This window comes from Macrotis lagotis, chromosome X, assembly GCF_037893015.1.
Source record: "Macrotis lagotis isolate mMagLag1 chromosome X, bilby.v1.9.chrom.fasta, whole genome shotgun sequence".
Classification (NCBI taxonomy): Eukaryota; Metazoa; Chordata; class Mammalia; order Peramelemorphia; family Peramelidae; genus Macrotis; species Macrotis lagotis.
Window position 1 is genome coordinate 452,083,975 of NC_133666.1, and position 23,855 is coordinate 452,107,829.

Below are 23,855 nucleotides of genomic sequence, written 5' to 3' on the forward strand. Positions count from 1 at the left end.
TTCTGCATATTCTCCAAACTTCACATTTTGCAGACAAAATCTTTGAGGTTTAGAGAACTCAAGTGCCTTTTCCAGTGTCACACAGCTAATATGTAAGGCAGGATCTGAACCCAGAACTCTTTGACTCTCAGGACTGTATCCATTCTCCCACACTCTCCCTCTACCAGGGTTGTGGCAAGGATAAAATGAGGTGTTAATTGTAAATTGCTTATTCCAGGCCAGGCATATACTTTTAATAAAAACTTGCTTATAATGGATGTTTGCTCCACTTCTTTCCCTCGAGGACTTTGCAAACCTTTAAAGCAATACATAAATTTCAAATCTCACTTCCTGGGGAAGAATTTGGGTTCAAAATTTGGTGTATCTGTCAATAAGTATTTATTAATGATTTACTATATCCCAGGTACTGAACAGAATGCTGGGGATAGGAAGCCTGATCTCATATCTCTTTAAGGTTGATACCCTAAACTGAATTAGGTTTAATTTAAGAAGTAATGGGTGTATTCTCTGATTTTTTATTCTTTTTTCCCCAGAAGCAATAATTGTTATGGAATGCATAATTTTCCATATGTATTTTTACAATAAAAATGCATTTTAAAAACTTTCATAAAAGATCAAACTTAAAAAATACAAATAGAGTATCTGCTTTTCACCCTAATATTCTTACAAGCATTGATTGTGTATTGGGGGGGGACAATTCTAAATGGTTCAATTTGAACATACAAAATAAATTCATCAGTCATCTCCCATCAGACATTGACTTGAATGCTCTAGAGCAGAGACTTTGGAAGAAGTGTTCAATGCTAAATATAAACATTTAGAGAAAATTGCATTCTTCAACTTTTAGCATAGTCTTCCGACAGTACAGAGTTTCCAAAGGAAAACTCAAATTGGGGGGAAAAGACGGAGTTATCATACCCCCAAATCTTCAGAGACACTAACTGGCCCAGACAGTTACACACAGATTAGCGTTCAAGCATTATCCCTGGTAATACGTTATCCTTAGACAGGTTCGCTGTGGAATACCCTCCAAACTCCCTTAATGAGAGACAAATAATTATTGAGATGATCTAGGGGTAGCAGGTATTTCACATCTATATTTGGCCCTAAGTCAGACTGATTTAATATTCTTAATAAGAAATTTTTTTTTATTTTCTAAGGAAAATTCACATGTTAGGTAGGGACTTATCATTTGTTTTAAAGACGTTTCTCCTTATGCTAGTAATTCTGTCCTAATAATTTTGTTTATTTTTTCCTCCCTCAGATGTATAATTTTACTAGCTTTGCTATGGTTTTGAATGAAGTAGACAAAGAAATGGAGAGTGTGATTCCTAAAACTGACTGCAGGTTACGACCTGATATAAGAGCAATGGAGAATGGAGAAATAGGTAACTTCTGAGAATATTAATTTATTTGGAGAGTTGTAATATCACTGATTGTTTTCATTAGTAGGGACCTACTATTTTCTGGTTCTCCTAGGTATTTCTTCAGTTATATTTATTATAATTGTGATATTTTAAAATCTTCTCCAGCTTTAAAGTGGACTTTGTTAATTTATAGAATTATTCATTACTAGTGTGACTTTACTAATAATTAATATTCCTTATGACTGAAATTCAAATACAAGTCAGAAAAAAACTAGAAAACAGCATACTTGCCATCCCGAAGTTAATTTTGTTTTATTATTTCGAGACAAATCCTCCCCTAAAATCTTTTTTCCAGTGCCTTGTTGTTTGGCGGAGCTTATCCCTAATATTTGAAGATCATGCTAATAGAGTATGAGGTCAGGCAAGTCCTATCAGTCTGGAAAGGACTCTAATATGGGTCCAATAACAAATTCTGTATCTAATGATTAGCCTCCTTAGGGATGGGCACAGAAACTCAGAACCCTAACATTGAGCAGCAAGTGACCAACAGTTCTTCTGACCATAGAAACTGATTAAGATCAATTCCTAGAGAGCATTCACACAATGTAATGACAGGATCCAGAAAGTAATGAATTTTGAAACTATTGGTATTTCTTTGAACAGCCCTATTTAAGGATAAAGGAAAGGGTCTGTTAAAGGAAAGGTCTTGGGGTGGGGAGGCTAGGTGGTGCAGTGGATAGAGCACTGGCCTTAGAGTCAGGAGGACCTGAGTTCAAATGTGACCTCAGACACTTAATAATTACCTAGCTGTGTGGCTTTGGGCAAGCCATTTAAGCTCATTGCCTTGCAAAAAACCTAAAAAAATTTTAAAAAATTAAAAATAAAATAAATCTTGGAATTGTAGTCAGAAGACTTCAAAGGTTAAATGATCCAGCCCTTTCCAAAAACCATGAATCTTATCTTCAGCATCACAATATAGGGACATCTAGCCTTTGCCTTATGGCCTCAGTATAAAGAAACTCACTGTCTTTTGAAGCCCTCTATTCCTTTCAATGACAGCTTTAAAATTTCTTATTTAATAACTTATTAATAGTACTTTGTTTTCACATAAAACTCATTTCTGAATATATTTCGATTCTTCCCCTAATAAGTCTTAGCTTAAACCAAAGATTTCAAAAGGAGAGAAAAAACCCAATTCAGCAAAATCAATACACACATCAACCACTGATGGGTTGTGCATTGTATTCCACACCCATGTGTATGACTGTAATTGTTAGGAGTTCAGTATCCTTATACAGAACAAAAATCTACCTCCCCATTGATTCCATTCATTGGCTCAGTCTTCCTTGGCCTCTAGGACCAAACAAAAGAGATCTAATTCTGATTTTACATTATGGCCCTTCAGATCCCTTTGTTCAAGATCTTTTTTCCATAGACAACTATCCCAGTTTCTTTAACTAGAAATTTTTATGCTAGAATACCCTATAGTCTGGATATACTCGTTACCTTGCCACTCCTTCAAAAATATAGCATCTTAAATTGGGTGCAATACTTCAAAATTATCAGTAATGAATTATAATTTTCAACCCTTTTTGATTGATTTTAGAAATTTCTAAATTTCTTCCAATCATGTTATTGCCATATTATTTCAAGCAATATTTATAAGAAAATCTCAGATTTAATCCAACATTTATTAATACCCACTCTAGGCAAAGCACTAAGCTTTCTAAGATATGTCCAACAACGACCCTGCACTTAAAGAGATTACTTCTAATATAGGGAGAGAACAAGTCAACCAATAGCTGTAGCATGAGCAGGAGTGGGGGATAAGAGTGCTAGAAAGGTCAAGATCAGCAGTTCTTAAACTTTGTGGGCTCAGAACCTCTTTACACTCTTAAAAATTATTGAGGACCCTCCAAAAAGTTTTTGTTTCAGAGAGTTATAACTATTGAGATTCACCTTATTAAAAATTAAAACCTCATACTTCATTTGGATTTCAAAGACCCCCCTGGAAGGGTCTTCAACAACTTCCAGGGATCCCTAAACTACAGTTTAATATTTACAGATCTAAGTAATTGACTGTGAGGAACTAGAGGAGGCAGAGACTCTTGGGAATAGAGGGAGGAGAGAAGACACCTGGGTATTAGTCAGAGACCTTAATGGAGTCTTTTTTCTCTTCTTACAAAGTCCATATTTTTATTGGTGTCCTCTATTTTTCTTCATGACTCTCCAGTAAACTATTTGAAATATTTCTTTACCTCTAAACTCTGGTGGGTTGTGTTTTTAAATGTTCTTTTTTTAGATCAAGCTAGTGAAGAAAAGAAAAGACTAGAAGAAAAACAAAGAGCAGCCCGCAAAAATAGGTCTAAGTCAGAAGAGGACTGGAAAACAAGGTGAGTGGACCGTTGGGAGAATACATTGTCAGATGGTTGTAGCAGACGAGAAGCACTGTGTCATAAGTGCTAGAACATCAGCCCCAGAGCAAAGAAGATCTGGGGTTCTAGTCCCATCTCAGACACCTCCTGGCTATCTGACCAAGGGCAAGCCTGAACTTCCCAGGGTTTTAGGCAATTTGCTAAGACTCTGAGTTTTGGAGAGGTGCCAGCCTGCATGGGTAGAAGGAATTTCCTCACCTGGGAGTTCTCTATCCCAGCGAAGTCAGAAATCCAACCCCCCTCCCTATTTTTAACAGTAGAGTAAAACGACTGACTAGTTTCTCCCAGACCTTTGGATATGCATAGGCATCGTGTTTTTGTCTCATTCAACTCCATTTATGCCCAAATTAAAAAAATAACTAGTGACTGGTGCTTACTAAACCTGTCCTATTTACCTTTTCACACAACTTGTGAGCCATACTTTCTCAAAATATAACCATATGTAGGGAAAAGGAAGTAGCATGTCTCTTGAGCTTTTATTTCCTTTGGTTTCAAAATGCTTAGCAAAGTCCACATTTGGAATGTGGGTTGGGGGGAGGATGATTTCTAAGGGCTTGCACCAGCTAACAGACAACATCTGGGCAATCTTCACAAGTAAGTGTCTAATTTAACAATTGCTTTGCCAATTGAGAGTTTTTATGGGGTAGAGGATAAAACCCTGGGCTTGTAGTCAGTTTGTAGACCTGGGGAGTCAAGTCTTAGTCTCAAATCACTTGTGTAACTTAGATGGTTATAGGTGGGCATTTCCCATTCTAAATGCTGGATACAATAAAGCATTCCCTATTTATCTTATAGGAGATAATAAAAGTACACAACAGGGTTTTAACAAAGACCTTAAATTTGAAATTCTTCCTAAATCTTAATTCCAAAGCTATAAATCTTGTCACAGCCAATTAACAAGTACTCTTCATGTAATTTCCCACATTCCTATAATACTTTTGCCATACAAAAGAAAACAGATTTGATAGATGACCAAACCATAATGTAACATCTTGAATTCCATTTAGAAGCAGAAAGAGCAGATGGAGGACAAGTGTTTGGAATGTATTTGTTTGAAACAATAAACTTGGAATGTATTTGTTGTATTGTTGACCCTGCTGCTTTGGACTTCAGGACAAAGATAGAACCTCTTTCACTTTGGTAACACTAATGTGTTGTTTGATAACCTTTTGATCATCCAAACTTTAATTATACAAACAGGGTTGTTGTTGTTGTTGTTGTTTTAATCTCCAGGGGACTGTAGAGAAATTATCCAGTTTCATCTTTTCCTCCTCTACAATAAGGCAGCTGATTGCACAGGAGAAGTCACAGGAGAGCTCTGGAGACTGGCATAGCTCTAACCCAGGCCTTCAAGCTCATTGCCCTATTTGCATTTCCACTCCCCTGGAAGCCTTAATTTTACCCATTTTTTTTTTTAGTTCCCCAATCACACAATACTAGATCAAAAGTTAGGAGAGATGTCTGAGTCCATCTAGCCCAGTTTCCTGATTTTACAAGTGAGGAAGCTGAGGCACACCAATGTCACAAGATAGTTATGCAAGGCAGGATTTTAACCCATGTTCTCAAGACTCCAAACCAATGCTCTTTCCAGTATACACGTACATACTAACTTTTGAGGTAAGAAGGAAAAGAGTAAATTGTTTGACAGTACTTTTATTTTTAATGCTGCTTCCAATATGTCTTGAAGAAAAATCCACCATTAATAACTCATATTCATAATATTAATCCTTATTTTTCAGACTGAGTTCAAACCCTGTAAGTAAAGGGTTTGTTAAAAGTTAATTCCTGTCAAATAGGAATTATGAGCCACATTCACATTCTTATTTTAACATCATGGTCTAGCCACTGAGACTAACAAGCCCAAATTCCATCAGTCGAAACTATTACCAGAACTCTTTCTCTGATGTCACAATTGGAAATCCAATTCTAGTGAACTGGATCCCAGAGTAGTGTGAAGCACAAACATTAGACGGAAAGGATATTTGCCTAGAGCAGCAGATTGACTATTCCAAGCAGAAGCATTTCAGCATAGTTGTGCCTTCAGATAGAAGACAGCCCAAGGTGACAATTCTTTGGTCTCTATTAATCTTGTTGACTCTCTTCATAAATCATATACATTGTTGCTGATGTCCTGTTTCATACCTGAGAGATTCTCTACCATGAACAATAAGCCTCAAAAGGTACTCTATTAGCAGCTGTATGTGGAGGCACAGCATCGGACTCAGTAAGTCCTGAGCCATCCTACAGCACTCATTATCGTCACTCATTACCACCAATGAATTCTTATTTGTCTTATCCAAGAACGCTGGGTCCATTCCCCTACAGAATTGATCCAGATCTTTTGGGAATGCCTGCTTTTGGCCTGGCCGCTCATTCTACTGCAGATGAGAATAATGGGGGCAGAGTTATCTGAGGAACTTGAGGTGGGCTCCAGAGATCTGGTTGAAGACAAACGGATTATAGTTTCAGGCTCCGGGGACAAGAGTCCTGGGGGTCAGGCTCCTGAGACAAGGCTCTTCTGTAAGTTGTTACTCTTATAAAATAAGGTATTATGGAGAGGAGGCTCTTGGCCTTGGAATCTGGAGACCCCGATTCAGATGTCCCCACAGGCACATATGAACTCTAGGCAACTCTCTCATGTTTAGGGCCCCCTTAGTGGCAGAACAGCTGCTGACCTGTTTTGGGAGATGTTTCTGCACCACTGAAATCATAGCTCTGGATCAATATTGATGTGAAAAAGCATAATTGATCTAGGATTTAGAATTCTGCTGTGGGTTCAGGTTTTCAAATGAAAGGATAGTAAAAGAATCTTCTCTATCTCTTCTCCTTTCTGTTCTTCCTTCCCCTCTCTCCCCCACACTCTGGGCTTTAGAGAGAGATTACTTTTGGGAATCTCTGGGTTTTGGACTGGTAACTATGGAAAAAGCATGCGTTAATAACAGTTCCACAAACCTTTGTCATATGGCTCAGGACATCAACTAGTGATGGAGACAGTCTTGTAGATCAGAGATTAGGTAAACCTTCAAAAGACCATACTTGATTTGTACTGGAAGATCATAGCCGGGTGGACTAGTAGTGAAGTTCTCATCCTTGGGGATCTCTGCATTGATGAGGATCTCTGCATAAAAGCTACCCATCTGCATTATACTGGATGTGGCTCTGGAAAATATCTCATTGCACAGGTGACTCACTTTGCCCTACCCCTCTCCATTTTAAAACAGAATAAATCCCATGGCGCAGGCTCCCAGGTTGGAGGATTTGTGATTGCTTGAGATTACCTTGGTTTTTGATTTGCCTGCTCTTTTGAAGTGCTTTCCTTTGCTAGGCCTGCCTTCTCGTGTGTGGTTCCTCCCTCTCCTTTTGGAGATCTGGAATATAACCGAGCCACTTGTTTTAAATCAAAATGCTGAGACTCTTGGCAGGGGCAACTCTGCTGAGCCTTACTTTGGTAACTTGTGTGATTCGGAAAAAGTTGGGCTTTTAGTGTAAGGTTTTTAAAAACCCAGTTACCTTCAGCTTCCCTCCACTACACTGTCTTCTCTGAGGCTAAGAGGAGAGAGGATAGAGATGTGCACAAATCAAGTTCTCTTTGGTGTGGAACTGATTAAAGAGTTCCTTAAGTGATTATTGAATTTCCTTGGCTTTTAGCTCAAAATTTCTTAATTTTTGAAAGAAAAGATTCTTTTGAATGAACAGTTCAACAAACATTTTAAGGCACCTACTAAATTATACTCCCTCATTGTGATAGGGCTTGTGGGTAGAAAGGCAGGTTGAAATAAAATCCTGCCCCTAAGGCAGAAGTGGGGGTACAAATTACAGTTTAGATCAATAAATGCATGATCATTTGAGTGAAAAAGGGTATAGGCTTCTGGGGGACTTGGGAAAGGCACTTCCTTTGGAGACCCAGCTGTGGGAGGACAGGACTAGAATGGGTGTAGATGGGGGTGGGGATGGAAGCACAAGTGGAACCAGTAGACAGGAACATAGACAGGGAATACCAACATGAAATGCAGGAAAATCTTTAAATGCCAGGCCTAGCTGGGACCATCAGAACTTCTTGAGCCGGGGAGAGATGTGACCAAAACTGTAGCAGCAACTGCTTCTACCAGAGGGGACAGTAAAGCTTCCTTCAGCTTCTCTGACCAGGGCTTAGCATACTGGAGGGGCTTTGTTGAAAAACCATCCATTGCATTCTAAGTTTTGACCAGTTCATATTGTTAGCCAGAAGGATTCCTTGAAAATGTCAGAAAAGATAGACATTTCAGGTTCTTTTATCAACATTTATACACCTTATTTTGAATAACGACTTGCCAAGTATTTAAATATGGCTCTTTGGGGATTTTGAAGTTTTGATTGAAGTTATTTTATTTCTTTTTTGCATAAGGGCATGTTAAACAAGGGATTTAACTATTATAATTTATAGGTGAATATGGTGATACATATGGGATGTATGTTACTTTGGTAATAACTTATAATTTTTAAAACATGTCAGATAAAAATATTGAGCTCTCAATATTTGAATTTACTGCATCTTTATCGACATGTGTTATCTTCCTTCAAATCCAGCTTAGTCACCTTTCTGTGACTGCTTTCTAATCTTTTCCATAATAATAAACTAACAAAAGTAATTCTGTTCCATATAGCAGTTTTCCCACATATAAATTCTTAGAAAAACTAAGCAGAAAAGCAACAATAGTAGTTTTAAAATTTCTGCCTAATTCTCATTCAATTTAATAGTTAATAAATTAATTTATATAATAGTTAATAATTTATTTAATAAAATAAATGATTATGTCCTACTGTACTTATATCTTAACTATACCTAGTATAGAACAAGTCTGTCTTGTTAAGCACTAGTCTAGTAAGAAAGGATGTCTTCAAGGATCCATTAATATATGTCACATAACTTGTCACATTGCACATAAAGCACAAATTGTCACATGCTTTCTTTACTGTGTTTCCTCTATTCTAAGAATGCTGGGGAGGGAAGGGAGAAATAGGTGAATGAGGTTGGGGTGCTCTACCCATGGGGCAGTTGAAGAAGATAGGCAGGCTGACCTACCAGTAAAGCAGCAGATTGGCCCAGGGACAGAAATGACCTAGGAAGAAGACCTTCCTAGAGAGGAGGCAGCATGGTCTAGAGGGATGAGAACTCTATTTAAGGGTCAAAGGTCCTATGATTGAATACTGGTTCTTTGGATTCAATGGCCTCTATGTTCCTTTAAGATTTAAAGATGGGGGCAGTTAGGTGACACAGTGGATAGAACACCAGCCTTGGTCAGGAGTACCTGAGTTAAAATCTGGCTTCAAACACTTAATTGCCTAATTTTGTGGCCTAGGGCAAGCCACTTAACCTCATTGCCTTGCCAAAAGAAAAACTGATCTAGGAAGCTTGCTGTTAAGAAAAGGACTTGGGACATTGAGAACCCTTAGAAAGATTTGTGTTCCTCCTGGTTCTTCCTGGATCCTCTTCTAACTTCTAATACTTCACTTTTCTTTGGACCTTAGAGACTGGTCAAATAACTTCCAAAGTTTCTGCTAGATCTAGATCTAAGATTAATCAATCCTAAATCTTTCTATTAATAACTTATATCCATAGTTTCATGTCCTGGTCTTTAGGGCCAACCAAATCAGGTTTATCTCACAGTATCACAGTCCATATGTTCAAGGACTTGTCCCCTTTATGTTCCCCTCATTCCCAGGCTTTTCTTTCTCCTAGATTAAACCTCCCTGTTTCTTCGACCTGTTGTGTTATGATGTGACTTCAAGGTCTTCACTATCCTGGTTCCCCTCTACATGCTTTCCATCTTATTAATATCACTCCTAAAATATATCATCCAGAATAAACCATGTAAATCTAGGAGTGACCTGATCAAGGCAGAATACAGGGGAACTATCCATCCCCTAGTTCTGGGTGCCTCTTTTATTTTTGCAAGGCAATGGAGTTAAGTAACTTGCCCCAGGCCCAGGTCATACAGCTAAGTAATAAGTGTCTGAGACCGAATTTGAACTCAGGCTGGTGTTCTATCCACTACGCCACCTAGCTTCCCCCTGGGTGCCTCTTTTAATACAACCCAAGACTACATTCTTTTTTTTTGACTGTCACAGCATGCAATTGATTATGCTTGGTGTCCATTAAAAGTCTGGGATCTTTTTGAAATAGCTGTGTTTCATTCAGGAGTCTTAGAAACATTAATATGGCACAGAGTTTTTTCTTAACCTGTTCAGCAACCTGTTCCAGTGATTTACTGCATGGATCAAATTAATTCATATATCATTATTACAGTAGGAAAATGACATCAAATCAAGTCATCACTTATAAAATTTAAACTGTACTTCATTAACGAACCACAATTTTCTTATGAAGGTACAGACTATTTTCCATTCAGTTAGGAGTGAAAACTATCATTTTGGAAATGTTTTCTTAACATTAGAACAGAAGGGAAAGCAATGGTCTTACCATTTTGATCCCCCCCCACACACCACCCCTAAATTATAGAACTTGGGACTCATTTTCAAGTTTTGGAGGGAAGATCACTTCACTCCCTTGTTTAGGATTAGCCACGACACAAACCATTATATAGTTCGTGGAGTACCCATTTATCTAACTTTCTTTCTCTTGCCTTCTAAGTACCTTTATACCTTATTATATGCCCTTTTGGTCACATTTAACCTCTTTATAAGATTCTTCTTGAAGACTAAATTGGGGGAAACTAGGTGACGCAGTGGATAGATCACCATCCTTGGAGTCAGGAGTCCCTGAGTTCAGATAATAACAGTAATAATAACTGACATTTATATAAACTCACAAAATTAACAAAGTTTATTACCATAGATCTGCTTCTCCCAGCTCTCTGGTGTGAGGTGGATGGCAGAGCATTTTAGGACTGAATCACCTCAGCTTTGGATGAGAAGGACCTTCAGGTACACAGCTTCTATGGCTCAGTGAAGGATTTTAGAACTAGTTCTTCCTGACTGCCACATCCAAGATGCTTCCTGCTGGTCCATGGTGCCTCTTCAGTTCTTTGCAGGGTTTGATTATGGTTGTGAAGATTACCCATTTAATCAATAATTTTATTAGTGAGAAAGCTAAAAGGTAAAAACTATATCCACAAGAAAATTATGTCTTTTAGTAGAGCTTAATAAATCCACAACACCCTAGAACAGTTGTGTGTGTGTGTGTGTGTGTGTATATATATGTATATTTATATATATATATATATATATATATATATATATATATATATATATATTATGGTTATACTGAAGCCATGGCTCATAATCACATTAAGGTCTTCATTTTTTTTAAATAGTTGAAGACAAACGAATATGTAATAAGGCTTTCAACTACCTTTTGACAATCATTAAAAGTACTTTACATGCTTTTTGTTGTTATTGTCACATGATTCACAAAGGTGACTCTCCAATATTTTTTTTGTACAGCTCCAATTACTTGTCCCTCTCTGAATCATCACACAGAACTTTTTCCCAGTTGGATTGGACCATGATAAAAATGATATGAGTTTATAATTGAATGTCCATTAACAAAATACATATACCATTTCATTTGCTTCTGACAATATTTGAGGAAGGTATTACCATGGAGCAATATTGGGAGGATTCAATATCTTCCTCAAATATTGTCAGAATCATCCCAATATTGCAGCCAAGGAAATTAAAGGCTCAAAGAACTTGACTAAAGGGAAGTGAGGAGCCTGAGTTTTTAAAACATTTAACTTATGATTCCAGATCTTGTCCTCCATACTAGCATAGCAGATACTCTGCTTTGAAAAGATTTGGTGGAGAACACAGGAACATAGCCAGGTGGTTTGTTTGGAATTTAAAAAGACTTATTTTTTCTAAAGAAAAAATGTTTTAAAAATTAATTTGGTTTATTCTGTTTAAGACTCTGAAATCAACACTGCCAGTTTTTTTTAGCATTGACCCAAAAGTCTTTTATGAAATTTAAGGTGCAGATTCTATTCTCCATCTCTATGTTCCTGTTTTCCTTCTCAGATTACCTCTCCCCTCTCCCATTCCCGCACCACACACACACACACACACACACACACACACACAGACACACACTCTTTAACCATTGTGCCCATTTGAGTAGAGAAGAAAGAGAAGGACTGAAACATCTCTGGTTCTGTTTCCTTATCTGTAAAATGAGCACAGATTGAACCATATTTGAACCATATTGATCTCTGGAAGCTCCTTCTAAATTTAAGACATATCATGCATGCATTCATTGTTTTTCCATCATTCTTGAAGAGGACTAGTGACCTCAGTCAGTGAGCAAGCATTTATTAAGTGTTTACTGATGAGAAAGAGAGGTCTGAATATTTTTAAGCAGTGCTTTGGGATTTTGAGTCCACTAGAAATTCAGACAACTTTATTGTATTTTCAGCAACTCTAGACTTTTCCATACCCTATTTTCTAATTCCTCACTTTTTTCATAAACCATTTTCTTTACAGACCACCTCACCTATGTCACCACTTTCAGTCCTTTATCATACCTATTTCTTCTTTGTATAGAAAAGGAAATATATGTTATGACTAAAGTCCCATTCTTGCTAGTAGGCATAGGCTACTAGAGTATGTGTGATACACACTGAAAATTCCCTTCAAACCAAATAGAAAGTATCATATTGCCTAATGTTTTGATTCACAGATTTACCTGCATGAGACCTAATTTTGTATTTTGCTAGCTCAGAGCTGAACGAAATAGTTTATTTTAATTGCACATACTACATTTTTGAGATTTAATTGCACATACTACATTTTTGAGAGTGTTCATAAGTTAAAATCCTTTGCGTTTATCATGTACTTTAATGTTAACTCTTAATTATAGGTCTAATAAAAGTGGATATTGTACAGTTTTTCTGTGCTGTGGGATTTTTACTTTCCTACAGAAAATTTACCTTTATAAGATTTTCAGAAATTACTAAGTATAGTTACCTAAATCTGTTTGCTTTACCTGAAATCCAGGTCAGGAAGGTCAAAGACATGGACTGGGTAAACAAGAAAGACAAGCATAGGGACTGAATAAAAATGGACCAAGAATATCTATAGTCAGATGTCTGGGAGTCCATGGTTGTTTTTAATACATAAGCACAATTTTTAATACATAAGCACAAAAATCAGACTAAGTCTCTTATAGAAATAGTCATCAGAAAATCAAGTTTAACAAAGCTATCACTGTTAATCTCTGATTGCAGATCTAGTTAATGCTCACAGATTCTTAGTTGTTTTTATATTATAGAATCTATTTTGGGACTTTTTCAGCTGTTACAACTTTGTTCTTGAATAGAAAAGGAAATTTATTATATATAAATATATAAATGTCAAAACTGCTTTGGAAAAAGGAACTTAGTTTTGAAGAAACACCGTGGATAGTGGCACAGTGGATAGAGCAACGTCCCTGGAGTCAGGAACACCCGAGTTCAAATGCAACCTCAGACATTTAATAATTACCTAATTACCTAGCTGTGTGATCTTGGGCAAGTCGCTTAACCCCCATTGCCTTGCACAAACCAAAAAAAAATCTCAATACAAATTCTGAGAGGTGGTGATTCAGTTCTTCCTAGGACCTCAAAAGTGTAGATTTTCCAAATGGAAAAGAGAGTACCTTGTGCATTGGAATAGTTATCATGGTTAGCATGATCTAAAAATGAAATTAGAATTGAACAAGAGAGCATAGTTTCAGAGCTGAGAAAGCTTCCTATAAAATCATCTCTTTTTTACCCCTTCATTTCACCAGTTGTTTGCAGAGTCATTTAGGTATGTTGCCTTTTTGAGATATTTTTGACTACAGTTTTCATTTTGATGAATTCTGGTTAGAAGAATCTTTTATGATCCTTTGATGAGGATAGGGGAATAAACTTAATAAATAAACTTAATAAAGCATAATCATTCTTTTTGGCAGCTCTACAAGACTGACTTGTAACATTAAACTAAACTCTTATTAAACTAAACTCTTTAAGTTTCTCCTATCTTGTTATCTTGCCCCCCTATTTCAACTGGATTATCATTCCTTTCACAACACCACAACATTATAAAAGAAGGAAATCAGTACTCATTCTTTTTAAAATTTCCATTGTTCTGTTCTCAGAACAAAGGAAAAAATTAAGCCAATGAAAGGCTTTGAAGCAATAGGGGAATTCCTTTATGCTGATGTTTTATTGTGGTGGTTCTGTGTTTTGGCAAGTTAACCTGCATGCTTTTAAGTTGTTTCATTTATTCAAATCTGCTTTGAAAATAACTGTTCCTTAACATTTTGTCCAGATCCTTTTCAGTACTACCAAAAAAATTGTTTTCATATCCTTTAAAAATAACACTTTTGCAGTCATTTATATTTATATCAACGTGAATAGCATCATTGGATTTTCAAGACACTGGTTTTGTGAACATTTACACTTTTTAAAAATTAAACTTCAATCTGGACCCATAACAAAGCAGTTTTGAATTCTGAAGTCTAGTGTGTCATTTGGAATAATCTTTCTCTCACAAACCTTGTCTTCCTTTTATTCTGACAGGTGGTTCCATCAAGGGCCCAACCCCTATAACGGAGCCCAGGACTGGCTTTACTCAGGCAGCTACTGGGACCGAAACTACTTTAATTTGCCTGACATTTATTAAAAATCCAGTCAGGAACATTGGTTAATCCATAAATCAATCTTAAGTCTGTGTTTTTAAAAGATTTTTTTCTTTTATTCATATTTTTAAAAAAAGGGAAGATTGCCCATGAAAATGAGCATCTTGTTCAGCTAGTGGTGTGGTAGCATTGAAAATAACGGTTTTGCTACCTGAAAATACACTTTTTGAGAATATTGTCTTATGTGGGGCAGTACCCATCAGGGAATCTGGCTTTTTATTGCTGAAAGGAAACTGCTACACACACAGAATCTTCAGATTTGTGGAAATGATTCTCAGAGCAAGTTTTAGAAGCAGTTTTTATGCAAATATGGTAGATATAACATAGGAGTCTTGAGAACATGCCCATATGTTCATGTGATCAAACGTTTTGTAAAGATTTACTGCAATAATAAAAGTAGATTTTCTTTATATTAATTCCTCCTTTTCACCATTACCCCAGTCAAATTCCTCCTTTTCACCATTACTCCAATCCCAGTCAAGAATATGCAGAATAAGTATTATTGATTTAATTTAAAATTTCTCAAGGATTAAAATGGTAATTAATAGGCCAGGTATTTTATGTTTTATTCACCCTTCAGTGTAGTATATTGAATTTACTTTCACCTCCTATAACCAGTCTGATTTTAAGGCAGCAAAAACAATTTAAATTATACATATTTGAATAAAAACATATGCTGCTAAGGAATTAAATTTTTATTATTAATCCATAAAAATTCACTAAAATTGTGGGGTGTTAATCATCAACAAACCTTTTTTAAATGTCAAATTCCATTGGTACATACCACTGGAGAAATTCAATTGCACATTTGTATGTATTGTATCAAACTATATTAAGGAGGTCTTGTGTATTTCAAGACACCTGTGTATTTAAAAATATGTATGGAGACCTGTTGTACAGTAGCTTTGCCCCTTTCATTGGGGTGCATTAAATCTTGTGGTATTTAATCACATATGCGCGCGCACACACACACTAAACTGGGACATAGCTTGGGAAGTGCTTAAGTGGTTGCTGCAAAATATTTTAATTGCTCTTAAAGTTAACAGGTGTTATAATAATTTAACTGCTGCTAAATAAAAACTTTAGAACATTCCAAAGATATGTGTGGTTTCTTTTGTAATGTAAAATATATACTACTAATAAATGACTAATTATTGTTATTTTCTTTTGTCCTGGCCTCTTGAGGTTACCCTGTCAATATATAGTAAAAGTGCAATTGATATAATCTTAATGAATCAAATTACACCAAATTCTACTGTTGGTAAATATATTACAAATTAGTCCTGGATATAAAATAAACAAGTTACAGATGAGAATTTGAATGTTGGTCAGAATATTTAATCTTTAATGGATTTACTGAGTGAGAATGATTATCCTTTCTCTCCATACATACATACGTACATACATACATTAAAAGTGACTTAATGGTCGCATAATTTGAAGTAAAGATTTGATTGTTTTACAACTAGCACTAAGTATTGTATACCTTCTAAAATAAGGAACATCTAAATCAGAAAAAATAACAGGAAAACAAAGGAATGCTTACATGAAGTTTACTTATAAATTGTTCATGGTGGTAGGTTTCACCTTGAACGTTGTTCTCAAACAGTTACAATTTCGGCATCTGTTAAAGGGAATAATGTACATATTTAATGTTTAAATTTAGGCACGATGCTGAACATGTTGAAAGGGGTGATGAGTAAAAAATCTGCAGTTTGTATCTAGATCTGTTTCAAGAATGCTTGTTTAGTCTTTATTCAAATTATATTTAATAGCAACCTGCTTTTGTGCTAAACCTAGTTTATCTTATTGATAGAAATTGATGTACATGAAGATTTTGCCGTAATTTGTGAATTTGAAACATTACTTTGGAAAATGGTGATATGTATGGTTTATGCCACATTGGAATAACTTGAACTATTTTCAAAAATCAGCCCAATTTCTCTTATGTAATTAATCCCACAAGTTCAGTTTGAAATATTGGATGAATCTTCCAAATGGCTAAAGCCTTAAAATATGTTATTTAGTGTAACTTATTCTTAAGGTCTAAATATTCTAATAGATATCCCATACCCTGATTTATGAAATTTAATATTTAGACATTAACCTTTTTTAAATACTATGAATTATCATTTCAGGTTAAAAATAAAATACCAATTAGTCTCCCTATTCCTCCTCCCAAGGCTAACACAGTAATAACAATGTGATCTCATGCTCATATTAAATTCAATAATTTCATATCTCTCAGAATCATCCTGATTTTCTAAGCATATTGTCCATTTTCACTAAAAAATTGCTTTCCTATGACTAATTTAACATAAACAATACCCTGGTGGTATTGCCATTAATATAGTTGTCTCCTTATGGAAGGTATAGAACTAAAATAAAGTTTCCTACTGGAGTATATTAAAAAAAAACCCACCATCATTGATGGAATAGGATCACAAGCTTTCAAGCAGGAAAGGACTTCACACATTTTAGGTCAAGCCCCTCAACATTGCAGATGAGTCATGAAACTTTGGTTCAATGTTTTACCCTGTTCCACTCCCTCACTGCTAATCAGTCACATCACTGATGTAAGAATTCCTTCCACCAGTAAAAAGCATAACCTCTTCATTGGGTATGTAATTTTTGATTCGCAGTGGTTAAAAATGGTTAATAATGATTAAATAATGGTTAAAAATGGTTAAAATAATTCCTCACCTGGTAGCCAAATCTAGTGAGAAGCCTCTCCAAACTTAGCTATATTCCAGACATAGCTATATTCCAGACAACATCTCCAGGTAATATACATATCCCATCATTAGTCCATATTTAAAGCCTTTCCTTAAAGAGTCTGTCACAACTGTTAATTCACTGAAACCACCTTCAAAACATCTTTGTTTGGTACTGAATAAGGCTTCAGTGAACTCTATAGACATTGGAATAGGACTTTAGCATTAAACTACAATTTTAATGTCTAACTCATCTTAATGCAAAGGAATAGTCTTAGGAGCAGGCTGACTCCTTCTCAGAACCAGTTCAGTAAGGGCCAAGAAACTCCTCTCTGGTAGGACAGCCACTGATGACAACTTTGGTGACACAATCCCTGAAACAAATATGATCCTTCATCCTAAGTGGCCATCTCCTCCTGCTATGGTTGTGATAGCAAACCACAAGAAACAGGAGCAGAACATGTATAAACTATCAAACTGCCTACCATTGACAGAAGAGAGGCAGAGGAGTGATGGAGGAAAATTTGCAACTCAAAATTTTTTAAAATGCTAAAATTTTCTTGATATGTACATGTGGAAGAAGTAAAATACTCTTTAAAAAAATAGAAGCAGAGTGGTATGTTGACTTTAAATGCAAGATACTTTGCTAATGACTGTGCATGCTACTGGTAGAAATGGGTTGTTATTATTGACATTCTAACTATAAGCCCAGAAGATGAGAACAACTAGAAGCTAAATGAAAGCAAATAATCTCAGGTTTTCATTGAAAAAGCAGAAATGATGTAGAGTTGATTTTAACAAGAATCCAGAAGCCACAGAATAAACAAGTCAGTGGGTACTTGGCCAACCATATTTCTCTGCTCAGAACAAAAATTTGTTAAAGACAGAGTAAGATAATGGATTATGCACCCACAGAGAAAAGAGGAATACTGTACAAAGAACTAGATAAGGTTCTCCAAAATAAACCAATTTAATGCTTTTAACAATGACTTCAGTACCAGTTTGAGCATGAGAAAGACCAGGAAAAATATTTTAAAGCAGTTCAGGGGTAAGAAATGAAAGCCCAGAGGCTTGTGGACTGTACAGATGCTTTATACACCTATATATCAAACTTTGGAAGAGATTGAAAGATGCTGGACACCAATTCCTTTTTTTTGCAAGGCAGTAGGATTAAGTGACTTGCCCAAGGTCACACAGCTAGGTAATTATGTGTCTGAGATAACATTTGAACTCTGGTCCTCCTGACTCCAGGGCTCATGTTCTATTCACTGCACCACCTAACTGCCTCCAACACCAATTCCTTTTAAAAACACTAGAGAGTATAAGAATAAATGGAATTTTCCTTGAAATAATTAGTATCTAAAATCAATACATATATGTAATGGGATAAACTAAGAGCATTTCCAGTAAGATCAGGAATGCCACAAGGATGCTCATTATCACCACTACTATTCAATATAGTATTAGAATGTTAGCATGAGCAAGCAATAAGGGAAGAAAAAGAAATTGAAGGAATTGGAACTGGAATTGAGGAAGCAAAATTTTGACTTTTTGCAGATAATATGATGGTATACTTTTTTTTTTGCAAGGCAAATGGAGTTAAGTGTCTTGCCCAAGGCCACACAGCTAGGTAATTATTAAGTGTCTGAGACCGGATTTGAATCCAGGTACTCCTGATTCCAAGGCCTGTGCTTTATCGACTATGCCACCTAGCCACCCCAATATGATGGTATACTTAAGAGAATCCTAGGGGGCAGCTAGGTAGTTCAGTGGATAGAACACCAGTCCTGGAGTCAGGAGGACCTGAGTTCAAATCCAGTCTCAGACATTTAATAATTACATAGCTGTGTGACCTTGGGCAAGTCACTTTAACCCCACTGCCTTACAAAAACCAAAAAAAAAAACCCCTAGAAAACAAATTAAAGTAGCTGGAAATGAATAAACCCACATAAATCATCATCATTTCTATATATGGATTATAAAGCACAAGAGCAGAATATAGAGAAATTCCATTTAAAATAACTGTAGACAACATAAAATACTTGGGAATCTATCTCCTAAGACAAACCCAAACCTATGTGAATACAATTACAATCAGAACAAAACAATTGGAAAGAAGTCAATTGCTAATGGTTAGGGCAAACTAACAATAAAAATGACAGTTCTATTTACTTATTCAATGCCATACCAATCAAACTACCAAAAACCTATTTTACAGAACTAGAAAAAATAGTTAACAAAAATCATCTGGAACAACAAAAGGTCAAGCATATCGGGGAGAAAAACAATGTAAAGGAAAGTGGTCTTGCTCTACAAGATTTAAAACTATAATAAAGCAAAAGTCATCACAACTACCTAGTACTGGTTAAAAAATAATGGACCAGTGAATTAGAATAGGTACAAAAGAAACAGTAGTAAATGACTATAGTAATCCAGTGTTTGACAAACTCATTAACTTCTGGGATAAGAACTCACTATTTGACAAAAAATGTTGGGAAAACTGGAACATCATATGGCAAAAACTAGGCATAGTACCACATATCACACCCTGTACCAAAATAAGGTGAAAAATGGGTACAGGATTTAGAGATAAAGAGCAATACCATAGACCAATTAACATATCATGAAATATATCGATATGTTGGATCCATGAAGAGGGGAGAAATTTTATAATCAAACAAGAAATAAGAGTACATTATAAATTGCAAAAAATGATTTAGACAATATTAAAACATTTTGAAAAGAAAAAACAAAGCTGGAAAAAATTTTTGCAGCTAGTGTTTCTGATAAAGGACTCATTTCTAAAATATATAGAGAACTGAATCAAATTTGCAAGATTACACGACATTGCCCAATTGATAAATGGTCAAAGGATATCAACAAGCAGTTTTCAGATGAAGAAATTAAAGCTATATATATAGTCATGAAAAAATGCTCCAAATTAGCAAAGAGAATTGTAAATTAAACCTATGAGGCAAAGGGCAACAAAAATGTGCATACTCTTTGATCCAGCAATACCACTACTGGGTCTATACCCTGAAGAGATTATGAAAAGGGCTAAAAACATCACTTGTAGAAAAATATTCATAGCAGCCCTGTTTGTAGGGGCAAAGAATTGGAAATTAAGTGAACATCTTTCAATTGGGGAATGGCTTAACAAACTGTGGTATATGTATGTGATGGAACACTATAGTTCTATTAGAAACCAGGAGGGATGGGAATTTGGGGAAGCCTGGAGGGATTTGCATGAGCTGATGCTGAGTGAGATGAGCAGAACCAGAAGAACATTGTACACCCTAACAGCAACATGGGGGTGATGATTAACCTTGATGGACACCCTTATTCCATCAGTGCAACAATCAGGGACAATTTTGGGCTATCTGCAATGGAGAATGCCATCTGTATCCAGAGAAACATCAAACAAAGATCAAAGACCATTACCTTTAATTTTTAAAAAACTCTTATCTTATTATGTAATCTTGCTATCACTTCTATTTTATTATTTTTTCTTAAGGATATGATTTCTCTCTCAATACATTCAATTTAGATTAATGTATACCATGGAAACAATGTAAAGAATAACCGACTGCCTTCTTTGGTGGGGGGAGCAAGATTAGGGGAACAATTGTAAAATTCAAAATAAATAAAATCTTTCAAAAAATAAAAATAAATAAAACCACGAGACAGCACCTCATCACCTCTATCAGATTGACTAAGATGACAAAAAAGGGAAATGATCAATGTTGGAGAGGTTGTGGCAAGATCGCATTGTTGGTTGAGTTGTGAACTGCTCCAGTCATTCTAGAGAAGAATCTGGAACTATGCTCAAAGAGCAATAAAACTGATCTAGCAATACCTTTATTAGACCTATATCCAGAAGAAATAAAAAATGGGAACAGTCCCATATGTTCCAAAATATTCATAGCAGCTCTTTTTGTAATGGCAAAGAATTGGAAATTGAGGAGATGCCCGTCAATTGGGGAATGGCTAAAGAAGTTATGATACATGAATATTATGGAATACTATTGTTCTATAAGAAACCATAAATGGTTGGACTTGAGGATAGGAGGAAGTCACGAACTGAGGGACCTGCTATGGCCTATGCCATCCACATCCACAGAAAAAAAGCCATGGAATCTGAATGCATATTAAGTTCACTTTTTAAAAATTTCTTTTATGTTTTTCCTTCCTATCTCATGGTTTTCTTTTTCCTCCCTAGTCCTAATTCCTCTTACACAAAATGACTAATATGTAAATGTGTTAAACACAAATGTACATGTACAACTTGCACCAGACTGTTTGACCCTATAGGGAGGCAGAAGAGAGGGTGGTAGAAAAATGTGTAACTCACAAATTTGCAAATGAATGAATGATGAAAAAAACTACCATAGCATGTAACTGGAAAAATAAAATAAAATTTCAATAAAAAAAGATGCTGGACCTAATTAACATAAAATGAAATTGGTTATATTCTGATAGTTTGGAAATTGTCATTATACAAACATCTAATACAGGTATTAGAACAATTATCAGACAGTATTCAAGCCAGAAAATTAAAATGAAAAGGTGTGTTCAACTGAGGAAGATTGAAATCAATAGAATGACATTGATAAAACAACAGATAGTGAAACATGACCATTTCTGAAGGAGATTTACCCAATTCAAATCAAGTGTCATAAGACTTCCAAAAGATCCTATGAGCCATTCTAGCCATCAAGCTCCAGTCAGGCCTAGGGTCAGGAAGACAACTCTTCCAATTTCAAATCCAGCCTCAGTCCCTTACTGACTGTGTGATCCTGGCATGTACAAACAATGAACACCAGAAAATGGGAAGGAATCAACAGAGGGAAAGCACTACAATTTAGGGATTAGGAAAGGCTTTTTCTCCAAGTTAGGATTTTAACTTGGGCTTGAAGAAAATGATGGAAGCCAGTGTGGGGGATAAAAATCCACTTTAAAAAATATAGAGACTCCTTTGAGCAGAAAAAAAAATGTTTTGGCTTTTCTTGAGGAAAAAGTCCCACAAAGGTAGTGAAGATTGAGAAGCTGCCCAGAATTGACAGTCAAGCAAGATTATATGGCCTAATGCAATTCCCCTTCCTCCCTATCATCCCTCTCTGTTGACTCATTGGTTAGTCTTCAGAGTTATGTTCTACTTGTGAAAATCTACCCCAGCAACAAAGAAAAGAATGAAAGGTTTTCATAAAATATTACCTCACCATCCAGATGGTGAGAATAACCTTCAGGATTATAACTATCTTATTGAAGTAATGTAACTTGTCTAGGAACAGTCTACTTATCATCAAACAAGAGGAATCTTATAAGCTTCTTTGGAATGCAAGGTTTTTCTCATGGAAACAGTCTACTGTTCTCCCTGTTAAGGTAGTTTTATTATCAAATAGGCGACTAACCAAAAATGCAAGCTCTCTCAGAAATAGTCTACTATCCCCCCCCACAACAGAATCAGTAGGGTGCCTGGCTTGGAATGCAAGCTCTCTCTCCTCTTTCTTCTAAGAATAGTCTAAGAGTAATAGTTTGTAATTGTTTTAATGATTTTTAACACTGAGAGGACTTCACTAGGAATATTAACTCTTAAGAGGGAATATTCCACTCACCAGGAAGCCAGGAGATGAGGAGGAAGCGCATCTCAGACATGGAGGATGAGAGAAAATGTCCACAACTGAGGGATGACCTGGCTTTTCAGAGGAACAGTAAAGAAATTAAGTGTTGCTAGATCAAAAAGTATGTGGGTTTGGGGAAAGGAGAATGGATGAGTGTAAGCATAAAGGAGAGGGAGACAATATGTAGGTTTTGATTTTTATATTTGATGCTGGAAGAAATAGGGAATCATTGGAGTTTACTGAGTCAGGAGTAGGAGGTGGTGGTGGTGACATAGATCTGTGCTTTAGAAAAGTCAACTTGGTGGCTGCAGAATGGAAGGGGTTAATGGAGGGAGGAGACCAAACACTTGCAAAAGGTGTGAAGAGATGCACTAAGGTGGGGGCAGTATCAGAGGAAAAGAGTTTTTGGTGAATTCAAGAGATGTTATAAAGGTGAAATCAACCGTTTTTGACAATAGATTGGATATTGGGAGGAGCAAAAGAGTGAGTTGAAAATGACACCTAGTTTGAGCATCTGGAGAACTGGGAGGGTGCTCTCAAAAGTAGGGTGAGAAGTTTGGAAGTGGGGAGTGTTTGGGGAGAAATATGAGTTCTATTTTGATCAGGTCTGGTTTAATATGTTTATAGGCTATCCCATTTGAGATATCTAATAGGTAGAGATGTTAGACTTGAATAAGTACATTTGAGATTCATAATCACAGAAATAATCATGTAACCCATGGGAGCAAATGAAATCACCTAAGTGTAGCAGCATTGAGGGAGAACACAGCCCAGGATAAAAACCCTTCAGTTCACCTGTTTGAAGGTATGACCTAACTGAAGATATAGCAAAAGAGATTGAGGAGTGTTCAGATGAGGAGGAGAAGAAGGAGGGAATAACCTCCCCAAAAATCTAGAGGAAAAAAACCAGGATCATAAGGAAATCAAACAGCAACCAAAATAGTCATAGCAGTATTTTTATGATAGAAAAAAGTTATGAGTGATTAATAAGTAAAAACCTGGGAAAAAAAAAAAACCTAGGTGTCCAATGACCGAATAGTTGAACAGTAGAATATAAATGT

General features: G+C 36.0%; 1 protein-coding gene across 1 annotated transcript in view; it reads left to right on the forward strand.

The window, feature by feature from the left end:
- The window catches only part of OSBPL1A (oxysterol binding protein like 1A), a 393,082-nt gene extending 371,376 nt beyond the window's left edge, over positions 1-21,706 (forward strand). The window contains exons 26-28 of the mRNA XM_074207336.1: positions 1,265-1,388; positions 3,670-3,760; positions 14,341-21,706. Coding sequence (XP_074063437.1) covers positions 1,265-1,388; positions 3,670-3,760; positions 14,341-14,443 — 318 coding nt within the window. The 3' untranslated portion in view covers positions 14,444-21,706. The remainder of the gene's footprint in view (positions 1-1,264; positions 1,389-3,669; positions 3,761-14,340) is intronic.
- Positions 21,707-23,855: the final 2,149 nt, after the last annotated feature.